The sequence below is a fragment of the Triplophysa rosa genome, linkage group LG19 (assembly GCF_024868665.1).
Source record: "Triplophysa rosa linkage group LG19, Trosa_1v2, whole genome shotgun sequence".
NCBI lineage: Eukaryota > Metazoa > Chordata > Actinopteri > Cypriniformes > Nemacheilidae > Triplophysa > Triplophysa rosa.
In genome coordinates this window covers 16,071,414-16,096,009 of record NC_079908.1, presented here as the reverse complement: position 1 = coordinate 16,096,009, position 24,596 = coordinate 16,071,414, and the positions used below count along the sequence as shown (strand labels likewise).

At 38.7% G+C, this 24,596-nt stretch overlaps 1 protein-coding gene across 3 annotated transcripts in view; it reads left to right on the top strand.

Annotated features, from left to right (window-relative positions):
* Window positions 1-565: 565 nt before the first annotated feature.
* Window positions 566-24,596, top strand: part of ptpra (protein tyrosine phosphatase receptor type A) — a 32,109-nt gene continuing 8,078 nt past the window's right edge. Inside the window, exons 1-11 of one of the 3 annotated variants that reach the window (XM_057359639.1) lie at window positions 566-952; window positions 13,195-13,241; window positions 15,663-15,750; window positions 17,914-18,318; window positions 18,426-18,446; window positions 19,214-19,298; window positions 20,471-20,544; window positions 21,457-21,593; window positions 21,791-21,881; window positions 24,282-24,358; window positions 24,454-24,490. In XM_057359639.1, the coding sequence (XP_057215622.1) occupies window positions 13,221-13,241; window positions 15,663-15,750; window positions 17,914-18,318; window positions 18,426-18,446; window positions 19,214-19,298; window positions 20,471-20,544; window positions 21,457-21,593; window positions 21,791-21,881; window positions 24,282-24,358; window positions 24,454-24,490 (1,036 nt within the window). In that variant the 5' untranslated portion in view covers window positions 566-952; window positions 13,195-13,220. Of the gene's footprint in view, window positions 953-4,489; window positions 4,730-6,523; window positions 6,838-13,194; window positions 13,242-15,662; window positions 15,751-17,913; window positions 18,319-18,425; window positions 18,447-19,213; window positions 19,299-20,470; window positions 20,545-21,456; window positions 21,594-21,790; window positions 21,882-24,281; window positions 24,359-24,453; window positions 24,491-24,596 lie in introns of those variants that run through there. The other 2 variants (XM_057359641.1, XM_057359640.1) reach the window with 2 other exon arrangements.

The following is a 24,596-nucleotide window of genomic DNA, read 5'->3' as shown; positions in this document are numbered from 1 at the left end:
GATGTTCTTTAAGATGAACGGACCAAGATAAATGTTGAATAATAAATGCTTCCTCATGTGCAATTTGGATAAAATGCTTCCTCATGTGCAATTTGGATAAAAGTATCTGTTGAAGGAATGTAAGGTCATATTATTTAATTTATGTAAACAAAATAAGAAATAAAACGGTGGTTGAGTATTATAAACAAGAAAATGGAGCCATGTTTGATATATAGTAAGGTTTGTGGTAAAGTTTAGACAAACATAAAACTTTATTGTGTTGACAATTTATCAAACACTGTGAGGTGATTAGACCAGTCTTTCCCAACCGAGATGACTTAAAATATTCAAATTAAGACAAGACGAGTAAAATAGACTAACACAACTAAAAATAAAAATATATATGCGTTTTTGAAGTAAAAAAGTTTTCACGGAGAACCCATGTTCCTTTCTAACCCACTTTCCCTCTACTCGCCATTGGGCAGCGCTTTGCACCTATCCCGTTCCCTTCTGCTGGAAGCGTCTCGTCCGCCAGATGTCGCGGCGTCGCTGCGTGGGAAGAGGAGAGGAGGGGCCTGGCCTGGGAATCCGCTGCTTCCCATTCCAGGCGCAGGGGCACAACATGGCGGATTAGGAGGCGACCGACGCGCCCGGATACAGCGAATAAATCGTGGGATACCGAGTCCCCGTGTTGCGGAGACGTTAGGAATACACGTTTCGCTGATAGGAGGATATATGCGTATACTATCGTCCACTTTTACGCCTTCCACAGACATGCGTTTTGGATACCAGTAAACGCATTCCGTTGCCCACTCCAAATTGGCTGTCTGTCCGAGACCATTCCTCTCACCCAGGCCCCCCACCCCGAACGCACTCTCGGTTCCTGGGGTGTGGAGACAGGGGCCGGGGAAGTGGAAAACAATCGCACTTTTTCTGGAGCATCAAGCTGCTAGTGCGGGACAGGGGTGACGAGGTGAGTTAAATGCCTGCTTCTTTGCATAATTAACTGTCCAAACTAATGTTCTTGCTTCAGTTTATACCCTAACGTTGTGTAAATGGTATAAGCACACGCAGATTTTGTCACATTAGTGGGTTGGCTGCCAAAGATAGGAAAGCCTTTTGTGAAATATCTGAAATCCAGAAGCATTTTATATAACGTTATGTTTACGCAGAGTACAGGGGTGTCTTGGGAGCGCCCCCAATAATGTTTAAAGCAACGCGAACATTTGCCGAACTAGCTGGGAGGCAAGGAGGGAAAAAATGAAGGAGGGGGAAGGGGGGTCTGCTGAAAAAAGGGAGGAGGGAGAGGAAGAGAGACACGCATAGCTTTTATTGGAAGTCAGGCAGTATTGTAAGCTCTGGCGTGATTTCTGACTGGATAGTGGATACATTGTTGCAACATTAATGGGTTGCGACTGAATACATTGTTTTTGACTAGATACATTGTAACAAAATGTATGTTTTTTTTTAAACTGCACACATTGTACCATCATAAAAGATTTTGACGCATTCGGAATGCATGGATACAAAAGCAATGCTTTTCTTTCTGAATAAATTGTAACAGTGACAACATGGATACTTTGTAAACACATTCTTGGTTCTAAACTGAATGCATTTCAGCAATAGTAACAATCTCAAACTAGTTACATTCTGAACATTGTAACACTGTAACAATAACAAATGGTTAGACAATGGGAGTCTAGTGCGTTCGCGTCAAGCTCTGAGGGTTGAAAGTGAACGTATTGATCAGCGCTTTGTCGCTACATGTTTTTAAAGGGTGGGCTGTGGAGGGAGGGGGCACGTGAGGGAGTTTTTGCCTGACAGACACACGAATTTGGATGCTCAGACATCCCGTCAAGTTTTGTAAATATTGTCTTCCTTTAAAGAGACGTTGTGTTTTTTTTATCAGAGGTTTCCGCGCCTCTGCAGTGCTGGAGAATACCGAATTGAAAATCTATTCACTCACTGGCTTCAGTCTCATTCGCTGGAGCTGTGTCTTTATGAATGGTTTTATATGTTGAGGGAAACGAAATCTAGAAGCCCAGTTTGTATAAGCAGAACTGTCTACGCACATATAAAAGACTATGTGTATTGTTTGTTCACATTTTTTAGAAGAACCTTTTCATTACCTCCACCATCATGGTTGGCTAATGCGGTATCAGTGTAGTCTGCATATTTGTCTGTTTAAACGATTATTGTGTGTTATTGTAGTAAATTAGGCGAAAATATAGGCCACAATGTCTGCAGTGCTTTGGATGTGTTGAGGCAAAATTTGCCTTGAAGCTCCTAAAGTAGGTACCATTGATTCTCCATATCTATAAATTAGTTCTCTGTATTCTTATCCTGCATTTATCTTTGCTTTAGTTACCATATCAGCTTGTCCTGTTTGGACCTGTTGTTATGTCTCCCTGAGAGCTTTACGGTCATGAAATAACCATATTTGACAACCAGAGCCTGTTGCTCTCCAACATCTTACCTTTTAAGATGGGTGTGCTGTACACATCATATAGCCGTGTGTAGTTAGGCAGTGTGTGTGTGTGTGTGTGTGTGTGTGTGTATGTAGGTGGATACTTGGTTGGCATTGCAGCTCACGCAATACCTGTTTGGCTTTTTGTGCTGTAATGATCGCTCCAGGCAATGTTAGGTAATATTTCATGTACATCCTGACACCGTTTTGTCAAAGGACTGTACTGTGGATGGGTGGAGAAGGTCTGTACTAAATGTTTTAAATAAAAAGTTCACAGAGTGAGAAGTAATGTTGATGTGAACAAGAGTGCGTTGTCAGATTACTTTCTTGATTGATTGCATGTTTTTGTGTTGCGTAATAACTTGATGTCAGAGTCTGTACTCAGATCTTGTCTTCAGCTGCCTCACATGTTCTTAACACTGTGTTCTGTTTCCTAAGAGATCAGAAAGTTTTTCCACACATGTATTACAACATGATTAGTCATTTTAATAGGTTGTTACCTTTTTAAAATGAAACTTGTCCTGGGATACAGTTTAGCCAATTGCAGGAGGATAAGCCATGCAGTGTATCAGTCGGGTGGGCGGAGTCTTGGTAGTTGTTTTACTTGGTAAGCACCCAGACAGGGCATATCAGTTAGAATTCTGGGAGTCTTTGCAAGACATATCAAGGAATTATAGATTATAGGGATATCTTGACTTGGATAGTCTTTTTGTATTCCACAGAAGAAAAAATCATATATTTTAGATGACACAAGTCTGAGTTAAAGTTTTTATTTTAGTGTCACATATGCTTGGTTGTATCCTTATATTTCATGTGAACTCTAAGAGAAAAATGCTCGGCTGTGAATCTGCATTCTTTTGGACGTCCACTGTGTGTGGTTCAGTCCAACTGTGTGTTAAATACTGACCTCATCTCTGCCACTTTCTGCCCTCTGTGTCTGCAGGCACAATAAATCACACCGTTACCTCGGGATAGGTTAAAGTTTTTCTTTTACCCTGATTTAATTACTTTACATGTTATTCTTTATTGTGGTAGTTCAGAGATCAAAATTAGGAAAAAATAGGGCTGTGCAAAAATATCGATACATGTAACTATCGCAATATTTTTTTTTTCGATAGTGTATCGATAGTGATACCTCTACTATCGATATTTTTTTTTAAATCATGTCATATACATACGGCCAAAAGTAAGTAGAAGCGATCGCGCATGGCGAAAAATATTAGAACGCTTGGAGCTCTCAGAGCTGATGTGTGGGTGTGCTTTGCTTTTCAAAATAAGTAATGAAGTAATGAGTTATATAAAATAATGCTGTTTGTAGGCTTCGATCGCAAGTCATGACACAAGTCACTTGGCTACTGCAGTGCATTAGACAAAAAGTTTATTAAGAAAGGTACCAATGACATTTATTGTGCTTTGGATGTGACACCAGCACATTTACAGCACGGATGAACCAGAGGTTTTATACTGCCCATGTTCAGTGTTTTAACTATAATGCACCACAACAGCCAAGTGACTTGCGTGAGCCACCTTATTCCCCTGTGCTACCCACTTGAGGGGCGCAATCCACAGTTTGAGAAGCCAAACCTCTGATCTAAAGGTCCATGCATCGCACATCATGGCCACTCTGCAGAGGTAAGGGATGTTTTTACACTTATCCTTACAGAAAACCCCCGCTGGTGCACAGCATGCTGTATTTCTAGCTCTACTTTTTACATTTTCTATTTAAAGTATTGCAATATATCGCAAATGTGTATCGTATCGAAATACATCGTCGTATTGCGCATAATTCATCAGCATTCATTATTTCAAAGAAAGTTTGTCTTGTTAATCATGAATTTAAACAACAAACTTGCTTGTCCTCAAGAAGTATGCTTGCTTCAGTCCACATTTACGGTCATGCAGCGCTACGGAATGAAAATTATCCCTCAGCTATTTTGTAATCGAGTAACTTGAGTAATTATTTGAGCTCTCGTTCCTGGAAGCAGTGCACAGGAAGTTGCAGGAATGCCTGTGTGTTTTGTGGAATGGCATGGGAGCGTTTTTATGACAGCAACGGCTGCAGGATCAACTTGCTGTCCCAGTTTGAGCGCGATGAAGAGGAGCATTGAGATTATTCGTGTCACACTGCACACTCCTCCAGGGTGCAAAGCAGAGTATTAATAAACCGTGAATGGGGACAGACACCCATTATATGTCCTTAGGAAATGCTTTCCGGTTGCAGAAAGGACCTCTACTGCCACGTTCTCAGTCGGATGGGAATCAGCAGGGACCTGGCGATACGAAGTATTGATATTTACATTCATTGTGATGATATTTATGGTGGTACTCATAATCTTTGCGTTTTGTGTGTAGTTTGTTAGAAATGTAGAGTGATATCTTTTACTCGCTTTTCCTTTGCTTTCAATTTTATTTATTATTTGACTTGGCGATATTGGACATGAGATTTTATTTAAGTCGTTCTAAGTTCAGATTTTGGTCAAATAGAAGTAATCAAGTGTGCTTATTGATAATTCTATAGTACAGCATGGTGGCCCATCCTCATTTTTCCCACAAAAATTGTTCTTGTGTTTTCAATATGTATGAATCTTGTTAGGAGATTATTACAGTATCATGAGGTAAAATATTGTTTTCATCTTTTATGTTTTTTCTTTTCTGTGGCCATTACATGGCAGACGCTCTATGCTACTCTAGGACCGGCTATCCTGACCTGAACTCTACCATTTATTTATTTAGCAGATGTTTTTTATTTAAAACGACTTACAAATGAAAAATCTCATAATCTCACATTTTATGTTTAAAAGTGCAGAATGTAAATGCTGTCATAGTTTCATCTCCTAATTTGTCGAACTGGTAGTTTCTAAAGAGATATGGAAAGTAGGGTACACCTGTTGACCTGTCGATGTCTAGAATAGTTGTACGGTAAAGGAACTGTAGGAAAGAGGAACATGGCATCTTGTGACTGGTGCTTTTTCTTTTGAGATGTCCCCAGGCTTGGTGCAGAGAGAGGCTCGATTAGACAGATAAAGAGAGAAACTGTTAGTCTAGCTGTATTTACAGCATGACTTCTCTGGTATGTTTAGAGTGGAACAATTCATCATGGTCATCGGGTTGGGACGTTTCAAGATAGTAGAACTACACATGCAGTAAACTCAATGTTAAAAAGACTGGACTTCTTGTTTAAAAAAAGTTAATTTATTAATTTTTTTTACAAAAATTAATTGGCACTTGCCTGTACCAAATATGTCTGGGGTGTCAAGGCTGTTGCTATGTGGTTGCTAAGGTAGTTTGTACATTACTAGTAGGAAGGTGGATTTTTGATGACACGAGTCAAGTGTGTCCCCAATGATATTCTGTTCCCTAGTAGGAATTACTTGGGGTAATTCTTCAAGGCACCTTACAACAAACAAACAAAACTTTATTCATGTGAAATCTAGAAGTCCATCAACAGATTTTTTAACTTGTGGTGTAGATTTGGGAATCGTTTGAATTTTATCGATTCCAATTCCGATTCTGCTTATCGATTTCGATTCTTATCAATTCCCAATTTCGATTCCACGGTTGAAGTAAAACATTTAGATATCAACCTGTATGGTCATTTAGCCTGCTTATTGACTTGACTGCAAAAATATATATGGATATTTATGAGCATCGTTTTGTGTATACATACACATAGAACCATGTTTTTTCTGATTTATTACAATTTGCATTGCCAAAGCTGAAGTACATCATGGTTAAACTGTAGTAACTATAATGAAACTATGATTAATTTGTGGTTCCTGTGCTTTTTAATGCAAATACTATAGTTAAACTATGCTTACTGTAGTAAAAATATTGTTAGTTTTCATAAGGGCTTTTATTGATATATCAGCAGATCACGCAATGCGTGTACTTTTCTGAAAATATGCACACAGGAATTGATAAGAGGAATTCAAATTTGAATCTCAAGTATCCGATTCCTATTCCTTTTGTTTCCGATCCGATTCCTAGCCTTTCGATTCCGATTCCAAATTGGAATTGATTTTCGATTCCCAACCCTATTGTGGTGTGGTCAGGGGCGGAGCCAGGGGGTGGCCAATGGTGGCCAAGGCCACCATAAATTAATCTTTGGCCACCCCCCGGCCCCCCCATCACCGCTTTGCCGGCAACTTTTTTGCGGAACCATTTCTGTACACAGTTGTTCCCATATGGACGCATTTCAACAGCGCACCTCAAGCAAGTACTTCTCCACCCAAACTGAAGGTGGCGGTAATAAACTCAACTTGAATTTCAACCACCAACACAATTACAGAAGAAGAAGAAGTAGTGTTGTTGTTTTTCGCGTGTGCTCCAACAGACTTTGCGCTTGCAGTTCAAGGACTGTCTGTTTCCCGCGGCGAGAGAAGAGGTCACAGGTAAGTTAACAAGAAGAATTAAGTTTATTCACTATGTTTGAAATGTTTCTTGCCTTAATGTATGTATATTATGGCTGGCGTGCTGAAGTTGAAACAGACATGGTAAAGTTTGCTAAGTTAATTTAGGCTGTTAATTTAGCAGTATGAAAGTTGCAAGATATAAACAGTTTCACTGTGTCAGTGTCATTTAAAAGAGCGTTGTAGAAGGCCATTAAAAGTAAAGTCAACTTTCAGTGCTGATTTAGCTTAATGGTGGTGCGTGGTGGTCTGTCTGTGTCATATCCTTGAAAGGGAAATAAAACGTTTTGTTGGCAGCCAAATGATAATATGCAAAGTATTGCAAAGGAATATTTTTGAAATGCTTGCCCATAATGTTAAGGTTACTATATTTTAGTTTTGCACTTCTCTGGCAAAATGAAGAGGAAAATTACTTCCTACTTCGTCAGTCAGTGTAGTATCAGTGCAATCCCCCAGAGTGTGCTCTGCAAAGTGGATGTCAAGGTAGGTTACAGGATGCCAACCACAATCCAGAAGTTACTGCAGTGTTACTGTTTGTATCTGTTTGCATTAAATGATAACATTTCAAGAAACTTACTTCAAAAATGTGGTTTTGATGTGATATCAGGACATATTAGTGTCATCATTTTAACCGAAGAATACGACTTATGTAAGTTTGAGTGTGTTCTGTGATATTGTAATGTTTGTTTGATAAAAGTGCATTTGGTATATTCTTATGTCGTGTAAATTGTCATTATGGTGTGAGCTTTATCACCAATTAAAAAGACACCACCTTCTGCAATGCCACACTGTTTCAGATCTTTTTTTTTTAATCAGTTTAGTAATACATTAAAAAGCTTATGTGGATCTTCATGATGTAATTCTACATGGCAATCACTGCCTGTTTAAGTAAATGAGTGAGTGACTAAGAAACACTACTAGATCCACAGTGATTTGCCACATGGGGGGAAAAAAAGATGATATCAGTTTCTGTGCTAACCCTGTGTGAGCTATGGTCTCAGTCTGGCCACCCCTATGAAAATTGTCTGGCTCCGCCACTGGGTGTGGTATGGGACAAGATGCACACCGGAGTTCAGTACTGGCCTGGGTGTAAGAGCCGTAATTTGTTATTATGCCTTTGTTTTCTTTATCTGTAGATGTATATCTAAAAATTATGAATAATGTGCAATATACTGAATGTGCCATTTTTGAAGCTCCAATACCGTAATGTAACAATTGTGACGTCGTTTCCTTATTGACACAGTTTGTAAAAGAAAGATTGGAGCGACACAGTTTTTTTTACCTTTCTGCCCCTTTTTTAGTAAATTTTGTTATTTGAAAGAAACACACTGGAAAGGACTGTTATTCAAGTTCAAATAGACCCCTCTAATATTACAGAGGGAAATAATTACTGAAAAATTAGACGGATTGACATCTCACTTGGGGTTAGAGATTTGTTTAATTATTTAAATGAGTTTAACAATCATTTAGCCAAAATGGTTTTCCAGGTGTCTATTCGATTCAAATGAATTAAATAGAATATTTTGCAGTATTTTTCCTTCCTCATTTCAACTCTTTTCTGTTGTTGCTGTTTAAACATTGTTTATTTATCTTGTTATTGGTATAGTGTGTAGGTTCTTATAGCAGAACAGGTTTTTAAAGCCAATTCATGACACAGGAAGCTTTCGTAATGCCTCTTTTCTTTTGATACAAGCAGAGAATGGCTTCTTCATTCCTGTCAGCACATTATATGATACTGCGCTATTATCCTACAAAAAAGTTGTTTTTATTAAGTCATTCCACACCTGAATGACCTTTCTTGCAGATGAAAATCTATGAACTGCACTTTATATTATATTATTTCATACAAGAATAGTTTGTATATTCTTGTTGAACTGTTCTTTGAGCAACACAAAGGATTGTAAAATCTCAATCTTTAAACAAATTTTTTAAAAGGAACTATTTTGTGCAATTTGCAACCTCGTTGCTCTGCATTGTAGGGCTGCAACAACTAATCGATAATAATCGATAATGAAATTCGTTGTCAACGAATTTCAGAGAGCTGCGCAGTTGTAAATCAAGCGCGTCTTCTTCCCTTTTAAAATGACCGTTTTAGATGTGTCTCTCCATGCAGCATGAGCTGCGCAGTTTTAAATGCAGACGTGGTTCTCCGTGGATGCGTCTCTTCGTGCAGCGTGGGAAGCGTAGTTTGAAAGTCACACGTGTCTCTCCGTGCAACGCGAGGTACGCAGTTTTAAAGTCAGATGTGTCTCTCCGTGGATGCGTCTCTCCGTGCGGCACATGTTGTGCAGTTTTAAAGTCAGACGTGTCTCTCCGTGCGGCACATGTTGCGCAGTTTTAAAGTCAGACGTGTCTCTCGGTGCATGCGTCTCTCCGTGCAGCGCGAGGTGCGCAGTTTTAAAGTCTGGTGTGTCTCTCCGTGCAGCACATGTTGCGCAGTTTTAAAGTCAGACGTGTCTCTCGGTGCATGCGTCTCTCCGTGCAGCGCGAGGTGCGCAGTTTTAAAGTCCGACGTGTTCTGCATGCATCTCTTCAAGCTGCGCAGTTTTAAAGTTTAAAGGGGAGAGGTGTTTTAAATGACAAAATTAAAGATTATATTAGTAAAACCCAATTTGTGGCGTTTGCACTTTGCAAAGTACATAATAGGCTAAATACCCTGATTTGGAGGTTTATTTAGTTCAGAGGCAACGAAGTACATTTACTTGAGTACTGTACTTAAGTACACTTTTGAGTATTTGTACTTAAGTATTACTTTTTCTGTTTACTTTTTACTGTACTTCACTACATTTGAATGACAAATATCTCACTTTTCATGGCACAAAAAAATATTTCCTTGGCCGACCCTCCCCTCGCTCCCATGTTTGGGAGAGACTATTGTCAGTTGCTTCCAATATGACACACATGAATCAACTCACCAGGTGTGTTAATTATGGAGATATTAACAACATTTTGGGAGAAGGCAAATGAGTTCAGTTGTGTATACTTTTCCCATATCTGATTTACTTATTATAAGCAAAAGATGTAATGTCATTTTATCCGATTAATCGAAAAAATAATCGTTAGTTGCAGCCCTACTGCATTGTAGTGTTGAGAAAGGTTTCTTTCTCCTCAGTCCTCACTAAGGTGCAGTCTCGTGCAATCGAGGTGTAACTTTCTCTATAGAATGATGATTTTTTTGGACACGTCCCAAGTCTGTGTTTTGGTTTGTCTAGAAATCGTGAGATTGTGCTGCGTGCTGTCACTCAGGAACAAGCCAGTGGTGCTCATGAGCGCTGTGGAACTGGAGACAGGCCATTTGTGCACTTAAGAATGACATCACATCTCAGAGGAAAACCCCTATTATGGGTGTCATATATTAGAGGTGTGTCGTTTCCTCTGTAACTCATTATAGCCTCAGTATGATAAACAGGACTGACTCATCTTTTCCCTCCAAAAAAATGGATGCAAACTTGCATATGCATATTCAACGGAATCAACAAAAGTGGAATTATGTGATCGCCTGGCACATTTCAGACATATTCTTTTGCTTTTTTTGATGTGTTAGGTGAGGGTGTGGCTCTTTTGGGCCAAATGACGGATCTGGCAGGCAATCAAACAGATGGCTACGGAAGGAAGGGAGCAATGTGGTCTCTTGGGTTTTACTGCTTTCCTGCCAAATCCAGACAGGGCGATGAGATACAGACCAACTGATTCTCTAATGAACTTTTTAGCATCAAATTTAGATTTGTCTCACAGTGCTGTTTCTTTCTAATAGTGCTTTCTGTAGGGAATAGCAAAAATGTCTCAACTGATTTCTGATTTGCCCTTCACTTCAGGCCTCCGAGCATGTAGAATGCTCACGCTTGGCAGTAGAATAACAGGTCTGTGGACGTGGAATCTGCAGTCGCAGTGTAGAGTCTGATTTGATTATATTGTCAGAGAAGGATGTGGCTGTGTGAGTGTAACGTCTTTGTATGGAAATGATCAGATGTTGGCATGAAATACCTGCTGTTTCCTTCAGGATTAACGCTGAAGTCGCAGTTTTACATGGAGTCATTCATAGCTCAAAATGAGCTAATGAAGCATGACAAACTCGAGAGATATTCCCCAGACAAACACGCTATGTCATCTTAAATTAAACTAGAGATGCACATAAAAAAAACATGTGAGTGTTTTTTTAGCATGGTTGCTAAATGTGTTCCTGGTGGTTGCTAGGTGGTTGCTTACTGGCCCAAGTTAAAAGAACCCAAAGGGATAGTTCCCCCAAAAATGAAAACCAAGACAATTTTTTTTTGCAGAACACAAAAGATGATATTTTTAAGAACGTTGCGAATCAAACAACATTGGCCCCCAATTGAGGTAAATGTCAAAGGAAAGTTCTACTGCATGCAGAAATAATTCAGTTATAATTCCTACACATTTTAACTTATTTGAGCTAAATTTGCCCTTCTAGCATATCCTTTAATCGCTAATATTATTTTTCTAGGTGTTCGTCTTTTTTCACCCCTTTATATATCCAGAAGGTGAAACCACGGTTTGAGAAACACTGGTGTGTACACTAGGGTTGGTCCGATAGACGATGACATCGTAAATGACGACATGAACTGTGCGCATCCGCGATGGCAGCGGGAAACATCAGTGACACGTGTTGACTAATCACACACACAGCCTACACGGGTGGGCTCAAGATCTACTCGTCTTTCCACATGAAATAACAACTGGAAGAAATTCCAAATTTGCAGGTCGTACATGCGCGAGTACTTGTAAAAATTCTCACGCTGTCTTGAAAATTGGCGCAAAATGCGATTTGGTCGCAGTCTGGAGTCCTGATATACTGTACAGTAATTGTTTTTAATGTTTTGGCAGATGGCCATCTAACAAACTGATATAACCCCCGCCTCGCCCCCCGATGTCATCGTCCATCGCGATGTTTCACTGTAGGCATCGTCCGAGGCAAATTTGTTAGACATCGCCCAACCCTAGTATACACATTGCATTACATCAAAAACAAACGATAATATTTGTTTTGCCGTGTCATATGACCCCTTTAATATTAGTAGCATTACTTGTCTGTTGCGTAAACGTTGTGGAATGACTTATTTTATAACTATATGTTTGTTCAAATCCCTAACCGTAATTATGCGCAATAGTAATAGTAATGCCTGCCTTAGCAAACACCACTAATGAGTAGGAAAAATACATCGGTGAGGACAGGCACAGTTCGAAATGCGGCATCACTCTCAGACTGAGTCGGTTGACATGGTTTGTGCCCTGGAAAATAAGGTTGTAATTGTGGTCAACTTGACAGCAATGGGTATATAGATGTGGGCTAAACAGAACTCTAGAGAGGGGGCAAGAGGCCAGTGTGGTGTTTTGAAGAGCTTGTAATGCCCAAAGAATCTCTTTTTATTTGCTCATTCAGAACAAGAAAAATTGACCAACAGTTACTGAAAGGATGTAGAGCTGTTTTCTACAGCCGTGTTTTTCACAGCTAGTTGGTCACGACCTTAAAGGGATACTTCACCCAAAAATTTTACGATTAATCATATTTTATGAGGTTACGTGAAGGTGGTGTAGTTGTTGAATTTCTTATGTAAACAGCTCAGACTGGTTCTTGATACACTGAAAGCTCTCCTCAGAGGCAGCGGGTGGATAACTGGGCGTGACCTGCTGATGTTTCGATGTCAGCGGTTGCCAAGCACCGGTGGAAGCTGATTGGCCCGCTCTCAGAGCGACAGGACCGCGGATGCTCTTGCTTGATGAGTGGCAGACAGGCTGGATTATTTCAAGGTTTGACTCTTCAGATTGGCACTGGGATTATCACGGTTTAGTCAGCGAGACACCACTAGGATTACAGCCCTGGTTGATGGTCAGCCTGCTTCACGCTGACCTTTGGCTTCAAATTCTGTGATTATATTTTTGCTCCCTCATCAAACCGACTGAAACTGCGAGTTTAATCCACTCGGGCCAAATCTGCAGGCTGTCCTTCGGATGAATAAAGACACGTAGATGTTTGTTTGGTAACTGTTGCTAATGTCTAGTGTGTGGTACGTAGTCATGTGCATGGTTGTCAGCAGAGAAGGAAGTTTGATATGTGTCAACCTTTCCAAATTGGATTGACAAATCTGTCTAAATGGAGTGGAGTCTATGTAGAACTTGTGACTAACGTGTGAGATTGACTGCATAAGGTTCAAGTCCACACTTGCTGTTCATCTAGGAACTGACTTATTTTCTGTTTTAGCGATGAGGCTTTGCACGTGTTTCTGAATAGGCTGGAACTTCAGATTAAAATAAAACTGTGATTAATATGTGTATATTTCGATGTTTAACACTGTTGTCTCTTTCTCTCCATGTCTGCAGGAGATCGTTGTGCGAATGAGTGAGTGATGCGGGTTTCGTTTCTCCAGGTAAGTAACTCCATTACTCCACCTCAGCTTTTCTAGTCAAACAAGACCAAGTCCTATATTGAATAGGAGAGTGTGATATCTCGGTTACTTCACAACACGCGAACGATCAAATCTTACGACATGTCTCAGTTCGTGTACGCAAGTTTTGAGATCGGGTGAAGGTCTGTGCAGGCTTTACCCTTTTGATTATTCCTGAAAAGGAATAATGACAAATAGAAAGATTAGGTTTTTTTCATTTAGTGTAACATTAAAAAATAAAGTATTTTCTTTTCTAGCCTAATTATATGATCATTTAATTGTTTGTGCTTTGGTGTAAAAAAAGCTTTCATGAGCTTTTAGGCTACTTCTAAGATAATTTATCCCCAATTAAAATGCACAATTAAAAGTAAAACATTTAAAAACATACAATAATCAATTACAAGCAATGGGTAAGTTTACCTATTTGCAAGATGATAGTTCTTTGTTTGACAAATATGCATTTTAATGAAAACAGAAAACATGCATGCTTTGGTGGTTTTTATTTGTGCGAACTGCGATGTTCGATGGGGTGGAAGACTGGGTCACAGCTCGAGGTTGCCTGGCTTTGTGTGGCAAGTTCCAGGCCGGTTTGTGGGGGAGGAAGACCGCTGCCAGGAAGGCACGACGTTTGCAACAGATTTATTTTACATACAGAAAGACAGGTTCTGCGCGATGAATCCGTTTTGCAGTTCATAACACCATTGTGTTTGCACACCTCTGTTTACAGACTCGCAATGCTTTTGGCCGTATTTCAGCGCAAAAAACGTGTCAAAAGTGTAAGCGTGGAAAAAAGGGAGGTCATAAGAATACAGATCATAATTATTTGACGTAATATGAAGTTGCCGTTTCACAACACATGAATTACGCTTACGAAAAATGATACAATGCTGCAAAACTTGTTTTCTTTCGCTTGCAGCTTGATTTACACCTTTACAAAACTTTTTTGCGAATGCAAATTTATTTTATGCTTGCAATGTCACGTATGCTTTTACAAATGTTATCCTGCGCATGCAAATCTTTTAGGCACGATTTTACCTTCATACCGCTGGTCCTGCCTCTGACAGATCTGAAACAGAAAAAATAAATGAAGCAAACATAAAACTGTGTGTGCTTGAATTAAGGAGCCTGAAATGCAAGATTAGCAGCATTAATTTTAAACCTTTATCTGCTTAGAAACATGCATCTGTCTCCTCCGCCACAGACCATTTTTTCTTCACCTAAATGAAGAAAACTGTATAAAAACATTTACATATAAACATTATTCTATAATTTGGCCCTAAAAATGATCAGTAAATTATATCTACATTCATTTTTACATTAACACATTAATGTAACTTAAACAAACTGAAGTCAAATTAATTTTGTTTAAATTGAAATGCATTATACAACCAAACTAATTTAAAGCAACAACAATACTTTCAGTCTAAAAATAATAGTGAAACACTAATAATAATAAAAATATTTAGTGCGCTCATATTTACAAAACATAAATATGCAATAAAAAAATACAAACCTCTGCTGGAGTTTGGTTCATTACACCAACGCTGTTGGCCGTAGCGATCTCTTTCCAAACTGTTTATTTACTTTCTTTTGATTCCGCTTTTCAAGGTGAAACTTTTATTTCTAAATCGGAAAAGTTCCTCTTTTTGGCCGTATTACGTTTCTCCATGTCGCAAAATCTAGGGGTGAGGCGTCTACACCCTGAATTTATAGGGGCGTGATATGTAAATTACAACCAATTTCAGCCACCAAATTTATCAAGGTATGATCATTCGTACGATGAGATTGGCGGTATACAAATGTTTGATGAATAACATGAAGCACTGTAGTAAGACGATTTCTGTGCACGGATCTGCACTCGTTTCTACGTTACATTGATAAATGAGACCCATTATATAGTCAAGTCAATGGGGACCATTTTTAGGTGAACTATTCCTTTGCGATGCCCTTTTTCCCAATTCTAAGTTGTAGAACCGTGGATTGTTGAAATCTGTCATCTTTGATGTCAGTGGGCAAACTCTGATATCCTTGGCCGTGACCAATGAGATTCTGTTCACACTGAAAAACTGATAATCCATCATCCTCCTTGGATTTCATTCAAATCTTTTCTCTCTCTGCCAAATCGAAGTCACTTATCTCAAATGCATGTATCCATGGTGAATGTGCGACCAACTTTCTCTAAATCGGTGTGTGACTGTATAATTTATTCCACAGATTTCATCCGAATTTAGTCAGTTGCAGTTGTTAGTTCATTGTTAATCAGTGTCAGCATGTGTGACATACCTAAATTGGGTTTCAATGGCTAGTGGGATGCTGCTTGTTGGTCTGTTGAGAAGGTGTAAAGTGATGCTCGATTTTGCGACTGAATTGTGTGACTTAATGTTTGTGTTGTGTGTGTTTCAGGGCAGGATGGGTGTAGGTCCTCTGCTCCTGCTGATACAGGTGGCCTGTGTGGCCCTCAGCACAGCTCAGGATGTCTCTCACCCTTCAGGCAAGCCCTTTATTTCAAGTCTTTCACATTTTAATTGTGAATAAAATATATCTAAATATGAATTTGGTGTAAAAATGAAACTGATGTGAAGTGGACATTCAGACAGCAGTGTTGAAACAAAGACATTTTTGTCAAATGAAAATCGTCAAAATGTCAAATTTAGTCAGATTTAAAGGAATAGTTTCTCATGCCTGATATATGACTTACTTCATTCAGTTGAACATAAACAAAGTTGGTTCTCGTGACTAGTTATATGATATATACAGTATATCATAGTCATATGATATTTCATCACAAGACATAAGAACCAATGAGATTTAAAGGGATAGTACACCCAATGAAAATTCTGTCGTCATTTACTGATTTATTTTCCCTACTATGGCAGTCAAGGGGGGATGAAATCTGTTTGGTTACTGACATATCTTTCTCTGTGTTCATCAGAACAAATATATAGATTTGGAACAACCTGAGGGTGAGTAAATGATGACAGAATTGTCATTTTTGAGTGAACTGTCCCTTTAAGGTTATCGACATGTCACCATATTTGATTTTAGCGTTTGTAACCCAGGTATTTAACTGGTTGTGTTGTCGTAAACATATCTTGTTTGTTTTTCCAAAAACAAACTGAATTTCTTTTAAAGTCAGTTTTTTTAGCATCCCACTGATGCTTAGGTTGAAACATAACTGGTGAATATTTACATAAATTTATATGTAAATGTCATTTAGCATTTACATGTATATGTAGTTTTATTTAGAGCAGTTTACAAATGAGAAACATCACACGCAATTTGCAGTGTCACGCTGCCAAGTTCTTTAAGCGAGCAGAAACTGATATAGCAGGTATACTTCTGCAATAGTACATGAAGTTAACAGCCTTCATGATCAAAACTACTTCAAACATCTTGAGGCCGTCCCGGTTATCCTCAGGATTTACCCTGCAGCTTGTATTTCCAAGGCGATTTCTCAGGAATTGCCTAGAGGATACCACATTTCCTCACATGCCTGGTTGTGGTGTGGGCAGGTCTGTTCACTTGGCGGTAGGGCTGTGCACGATTAACTGAAATATGTATCACGTGATTTATGCACAGCTTGTACGTGAAGTACGGTAAAATGCTGCTGCACCTGAAAGCCAGAGGGCGCTCTCGTGCAGAAACTCCAAATACGCACTGCAGATAGGGCTGCTCGATTATGACAAAAATCATAATCACGATTATTTTGGCCAATATTGAGATCCCGATTATTTAACACGATTACTCCTTAACGTTTGGAACAACAGAAAAATTTGAAAGCTTGGCTTTTAATATGTGAATTCAACTGAAAAATAAATGCAAGGAAAATAGCACAGTTGAACCACTTTAAACGAAAACTGTGTGCTGTGGTTTTATACCACAAGAAAAGAGAGGATCCTTGCAAAATGGAATGCGGCACAATAATCGTTTTACCTCGATTATTTTGTTTTTGTAATGGTTGAAGGCCAAAATTGCCGATTACGATTAATTTTCGATTAATTGCACAGCCCTAACTGCAGAAGAAGACCATAACACACGTAGTTCTAGGAAATGCCTAAGGGCATGTTTTTATCACTGATCCTCAAGCCTCCTCAGGTTTTTTTATGATAATAAAGTATATTTATAATGATCATGTATGACGGGTGTTGCTTTTTTAAATGCACGTTATAAACGACTCAAACTCGCACTGCTTTTACATCGAGCAGCATTTCCTACTGATCCCAGAGCCGTGCTTCACGGACAAGCTACGCATAAAAAAATGAGCCAGAGCCAGCTCGATTTCAGCATGATTTATTGGTAATCGCGATTAATCGTGCACAGCTTGGCGGCTATCTTGGAAACGCCCCAGGCAGCTGTTTTCTAGTCATGCACGTTCAGTTCCTAACTACTTGAATGGGGAAAGATCCAGAACTGCTTGCCAAGCTTTTTTATTTTACCTACACTGACTATAATGGTATCATACATTTTAATTCAGATTAATCCTTTTAATTCAAAGATGTCATTAAATTGTGCAATGCAGTATCTCACTCACTTCTTCTTCATGTTGGCATTGTTAGCATCATTGGTTAACCTGTTTATAACCTGTGTAAAACCTCTTTGGGAAGATTCTTGTCACATTAACGGTTGTCTAAAAGCTTAACAATCTCTCTCCCAGGTGCAGTCCCGACCACCAAACCTACAGGCCCTCCTCCCACAACACCCTCAGTCACAGTCACCGAGAAGCCCCCATCAAACACCTCACTTATAACACCGTCCCCTGTACCTGTGAGCTTCAATGACTCTGTAGCCGTGGTGGACCCACAAGTTTTCACCGACCTACCTTTGGTTCCCACTCCAACGAAGTCTGTCCCAACTAAACCTTCACCTTCCCCTTCAACCCCATCTGATGGGTCGCCATCCCCTACCACCAACAGCACCAGGGATCACGAGACGACTGTTTTAACTACAGCAGAAAGCCCGTCACCCGATCTGCCATCCACTCAGACTCCTTCAGAGTTCGAAACTGATAGTCCGTTTGATCATACAGGTCCCACCAAGCCTGAATCGAACCAGCCTTCAAGTAAGTATTTGTACATTTTAAAGCAAATGTATACCTTTGTTTATTTAAGAACTGTATTAAGGTTTCGGTTTGCTGATGTTGTTTCTCTGTTTTTTCAACTGATGAAGATAATGAAGATAACGGGCAAGGTACGTTTCAGCTACCCGTTTTACTTTTTACAGATATTTTAAAGGGGTCATATGACACGGCTAAAACGAATATTATCGTTTGTTTTAGATGTAATGCAATGTGTATACACAATTTAAGATTCAAAAACACTGTATTTTCTACACACCCTGCATGTTTGTATCTCCTCTTTGCCCCGCCTCTCTGAAACGCGCAGATTTTTTACAAAGCTCATGGCTCTGAAAAGCGAGGTGTGCTATGATTGGCCAGTTAACCAGTGCGTAGTGATTGGTCAAATACTGCAAGCGTGTGACGGAAATGTAACGCCTCTTACCATATTTGGAACATCAGGTTCCAAAGCAATTGTACTGACAGGTACGCCACCTTACTTGCGTATACATTTGGGCGGTCTTAGTCAAATCATACCACAAACGGACGTAGATTTGTGGGGGTGTGGTTACACGAGGCGTTTCAGGCAGGTCTGGGTGAGCATTCGCTTTTAGATAGAATGCATCTTTTGTTCCGACACTTTCATTTGTGCAATTTTACGTGTCTAATACTTGCATGGGCGATTTATAACACACCAAAGACACAGAAAAACACGTGTTCGCACCATATGACCGCTTCAATTGAATTGAGGTGTTTTTTTGTTTCCATTTATGAACCACACATACGTACATGTATGTCAAGAGAAGTTGGCAGAATTTTATTTTATAACAGCTCCTTATATAATTCTATAAAATCTGTTTATAACTGCGATTTTTAACAACTCATTGTCCTCTAAACCAAGACGAGACGCCGATCATGGCTGTGATGGTCGCCCTATCCTCTCTTCTGGTGATCGTCTTCATCATCATCGTCCTGTACATGTTAAGGTCAGTCACAGACTAACACCAAACAGACGTTTTTAGTCATTTAAGGAGTATTCACACTATGACAATTACTATAACCAGAGCCGATCCTTCCTATATGCAAACTACGCAGGTTGCGTATGGCCGCTGCACCACCAGGGGGCCTCGTTAAGTACAGAATCAAACACGCTATAAAGTAAACAAGACGCAGATTCAACTTTTTGCCTTCGGAGTGTTCTGTAACAAACTTTACAGGAGTCATTTGGAAATTTCCTTTTTAATACTTAATTTATTTAATTACATTTACATTTATGCATTTGGCAGACGCTTTTATCCAAAGCGACTTACATTGCATTGTATTATACATTTTGTTTCTGACTATGTGCAATCCCCTGGGATCGAACCCATGACCTTGGCTTTGCTAGTGCCATGCTCTCACTACTGAGCCACAGGAAAGCTGAATTACTTTCCTGAATTATTCCTGAAAGCTGAATTACTGCTGAATTACTGTGACATACTCGGACATCATGCAGTGCGCGCAGGTGATGACATGCACATTATGTGATGATGCGTCTTTACATATGGCCATTGCTTCAAAACGAAAAAGTTTTTGTACTATTTCAAAGTCTTATTTAGTTTTGCCAAATTATGCAAGTACAGATTTATAAATTCAGTATTTGTCCACTGGCATACAGTTGGTTTGACTGTGGACATTCAATAGTCGTGAATTTAGGGACCGTCTCCAAAGTTACATACACATTAATAGTCTAACTGCTATAGCATTTATAGTTTACACTTATGCTTATCTAATTTGAACTATGTATGTATGTGTTAATATAACATATATATACGGTTATGTTAATGGATGACCTGCTTTACATTTTCAATGCAGAATGTCTTTCCTCCAAAATATGACTTCATTCAAGGCAGGAATGTAAAGTATAATGCAACTTGCTCAGGCTTAATATATAAGTAATATATCAATCCCGCCGTAAACACACCAAATCCCAACCGTTGCCGTCTTTAATTTGGACATAAAATGCCAGCACACACATACACAATTGAGAAAATGTGCTCAAGCCCATGCAGTAAGCTCCATTCATCAGGAAACCCACAAAAGCAGCGGGGGACCAATGGACTGAATTGTCCAGTTACCATGGTAATGATTGGCTTGTTGTTCTGCTCACTTGTGGCAGGTTTAAGAAGTACAAGCAGGCAGGGAGCCACTCCAACTCTTTCCGGCTGACCAATGGCAGAGCTGATGACACAGGTACGAATAACTCTGTGTGGGTGTGTATCCTTCTGTAAGTGTTCTTGTGAATATAAGCACTTAAATAAGAAATATATTGGAGTCAGATGAAAATAATTTTTACACTGAATGAACATTTGTTTGGTTTATAAGATGAATACACACAATAGCATGAGCATTTAGATTTGTACCTTGAATTGTATTGTGATGCCCCCTACTGGTGCACCAATACAACTTTGTCAAAGGACAAATTGCAAGTCATTCTTCATATAAAGCTTGCTCTGGAAAAATTGAGAAAAACAGAATATTTTGGAGTGGTGTCTTGATTTTTTTTACTGTATTTGGGTAGTTGACAAAAAATGTGTCTTATGGTGTGACTGCAAAAATTTAGGAAAAATACTAACAATGAAGAAAAATCTCTTATGCTATTTTATATTATAAATATACGTCTTTTAAATATAAAATAATATATTATTAACAGTTTGTTTTCTACATTTTTGCTATGTTACACCATAGGACACATACAGTATATTTATATATTAATACTAATCTGTTTTTATGTCCTGATTGCGATCTGTTAGTTTGTCTTTTTGTCCTTAACATACATATTTTCGCTGTCTTTCCAAAACCTTGGTTGTCAAGTCACGGTTTTTCAGGAAATGGAAAAAAACGCTGCACTTTTTAATGATTAAATACTGTGTTATCAAAGTTGATTTTTTTATTTTGCAAAACCCATTTACAAACATAAATGGTGACTAACAATGGTGATTTATGCCAAAAATAAAAAAATGGAGATATGAGGTTTCAGAAGGACATCAGCGATATGTAGTGTTATTATGTGTGATGTATATGCTAAAGATACGTCTCTATCTTCACACTCATTGCTTCCCACTTTTCCGCTCCTCATGCCTCCTTTCCTGCTCCATTTCACAGAACTTCAGAGTGTGCCACTATTGGCCCGCTCCCCTAGCACCAACAGGAAGTACCCGCCCCTTCCTGTCGATAAGCTGGAAGAGGAAATGAACCGTCGAATGGCTGATGACAATAAACTCTTCCGGGAGGAATTCAACGTAGGTGCACACAACCATGACACACATCACATATGTAATAAATAAAATACAGCTTCCAGTACAGCACACTTTGAGACCGATGCTATGCTACTACAGCGTGTCCCAAAACAAATCTGCCCACATTGTGTCCATATATCACTCTGTCATGCTTTCGGGCCATGTGAACCACAGGGTTGATGTTTCCTTTCTCTCTGCAGTCGTTGCCTGTATGTCCAATTCAGGCTTCATGTGATGCTGCCTCAAAAGAGGAAAACAAGGAGAAGAACAGATACATCAACATCCTGCCCTGTAAGACTCTCCAGCTACTTTCTGAGAGCTGATAAAGCACACTTTAAAGGAATAGTTAACCAAAAATGAAAAATCTGTCAACATTTATTCAGCCTCATGTCGTTCAAAACTTGAATATGACTTTCTTCTGTAAAAAAACCCCACAAAAGAAGATATTTTGAGAAATGTCTCAATGGTTTTATATCTGTACAATGTAAGTCAATGGGGGCCAATATTGTTTGGTTAGCAACGTTCTTTAAAATATCTTCTTTTATGTTCGACAGAAGAAAGTCATACAGGTTTGCAATGACGTGAGGCAGAGGTGTAAAGAGTACCTGAAAACCATACTTAAGTAAAAGTACAGATACCTTGCAGTGAAAATAACTCCATTACAAGTTACAAGTCACCAATTTCAAAACGACTTGAGTAAAAGTCTTTGAGTATCTGATTTGAACAGTACTTGAGTATTTTACTCATACTGAATGTAGGCTCAAAGCAGCACTAGTCCTCAACACTTAAGAGACACGTCAGTGAAAAACTAGAAACAGTTGATTCGTGAGGAGAGCAATCGCATTTATTTTCTTAAATCATAATAAGACTGAACACCTCAAAATTGCAACAAATCATGGTCGACACCATAACCTACGTCATTACAAACACCCTAAGTCTCATTTAAGCTCAAGTGCTCATAAGTAAACCAAAGTCCTTCAAAAAGGTCTCTTCAATATAACAGATAAATAAAATAATGTTAAGTAGAATTAAAAAGTCAAAGCCTTTTTGCACTGGACATGCTGGTTTGGGCCTCATGGCCAGCTGCAGTCATGTCCTCATTTCACATACACTGTTAGCCCTTACCTGCCATTTCTACAGTAATATATTGGCAACACTGTTGCCAGCTAGTTACTGTAGGTGTTTTACAGTAAACTACTGCAATGGCTGTTTGAAGATACATTATTAAAGAATCTATTAACGCACTTAAGTCACACAGTCTTAGATGAACAAGTGTAAATAACAGATGAACACAATAAATCTGTCAAGATTTCACCAGAGGATAATTAAACACAAACATCAATAACATCTTCACATATTACAGACACCACTTTCACTTTATTTCTGTCATCTGTGTAAGATCTTATTGAGATTTAACTCTAGTTCATAGTGGTTCAATTATGTTTTAAGTCACCATTATGGCGATCAGTGTTTGCTTTGGTTGGACTCTTTGACTTTCTTGTAGCTTTAAAATGTACACTTATACAATAACACTGAAAGGGACTTTACAGGAACCGCAACTTTATGTTTGCTTAGTAACTGAAGATACATCTGAAAGAATTCAATCATTAAATAATAATAATATAGCATTTAAGATTTATTAAGATATGTTTGGTAAAGTGATCACATGTTGTAATGGAAAGATCTCTGTCAGAAAATCTTTCTTTGCAATTGAGACACAGTTAGACACTTGACATACAAACCTCATCAATGGTGACAAACAATCATGAATGAGTTTTGTACTATGTACCCAGCATGCATTGCAGCATGAAGCTGTTCAGTTGATTGTCACCATTGTTGAGATTCATATGTGGATTGTTCATTTCTCTGTGTCCGACTCATTCTATAGGTTAATATTTTGTCTATATAGTGTGAGAGCACTTTTGAAAATTGAAATACTATACATTCTTTTTACTGGTTTACATCACTTCATGGCAATAGTCCCACCACATGGTCAAATTTTGAGCAAACATGTTTAGAGCACATTTAGGAAGAGTTAGTTTTAAAAATAAGAGCTTTTGTAGATGTGTGACCTACAGTAACTAGCTGGCAACAGTGTTGCCAATATATTACTGTAGAAATAGCGGGTAAGGGCTAACCGTGTATAAACCGCCAGCGATTGACATCTACCTGATACTGCACTCATATTCATATAAAGAAGCCATGTTGACAAGTTTTTGTAAGTTAGAGCAAAATCCACAAGATTGTAGTACCTTCATTGCCCTGTAAATGGCAATATTAATTATAAGATAGGTGGCATGCAAAATGTAATGTGTAACTGCATTAGTCATTACAAATGTAGTGGAGTAAAGAGTACATATACTTGTTCAAAAATGTAGTTAAGTAGAGAGTAAAAGTTGCTAATATCTTTAATACTCAGTACAACTACAAAGTAGCCAAAAAGATACTTAAGTAAAGTAACTAAGTACATTTACTCCAATACTTTACACCACTGCGTGAGGGTGAGTAAATGATACAAGTATTTTCATTTTTTGGGTGAACTATCCCTTTAACAAGAATTATGAGGCCTATGAAGAAAGTTCCCTACGTGGAAATCAATGGTTTATAAATGTAACATTTACAATGTGATGTTTTACTTCCTAATTCAAACTATCTTTTTCTTTTGTTTTGTTATTTTTTTACCCCATATAGATGATCATTCTAGGGTGCATTTGACCTCCCTGGAGGGCGTTCCTGACTCGGACTACATCAACGCTTCTTTCATAAACGTGAGAGCCACATAAGGCCTTCGATTTTAATCTGGTCATGCCCAAAGATATGCCGACTATAATTATTCTTTTCACTTATTTCACTTTCTAATCAGGGTTACCAAGAAAAGAACAAATTCATTGCCGCACAAGGTAAATAAGTAATTATGAACAATAACACGTGACATACATATTTTCATGTTTATTTTTTGAATGCACTGTAAGTCGCTTCGGATAAAAGCATCTGCCAAATGCATAA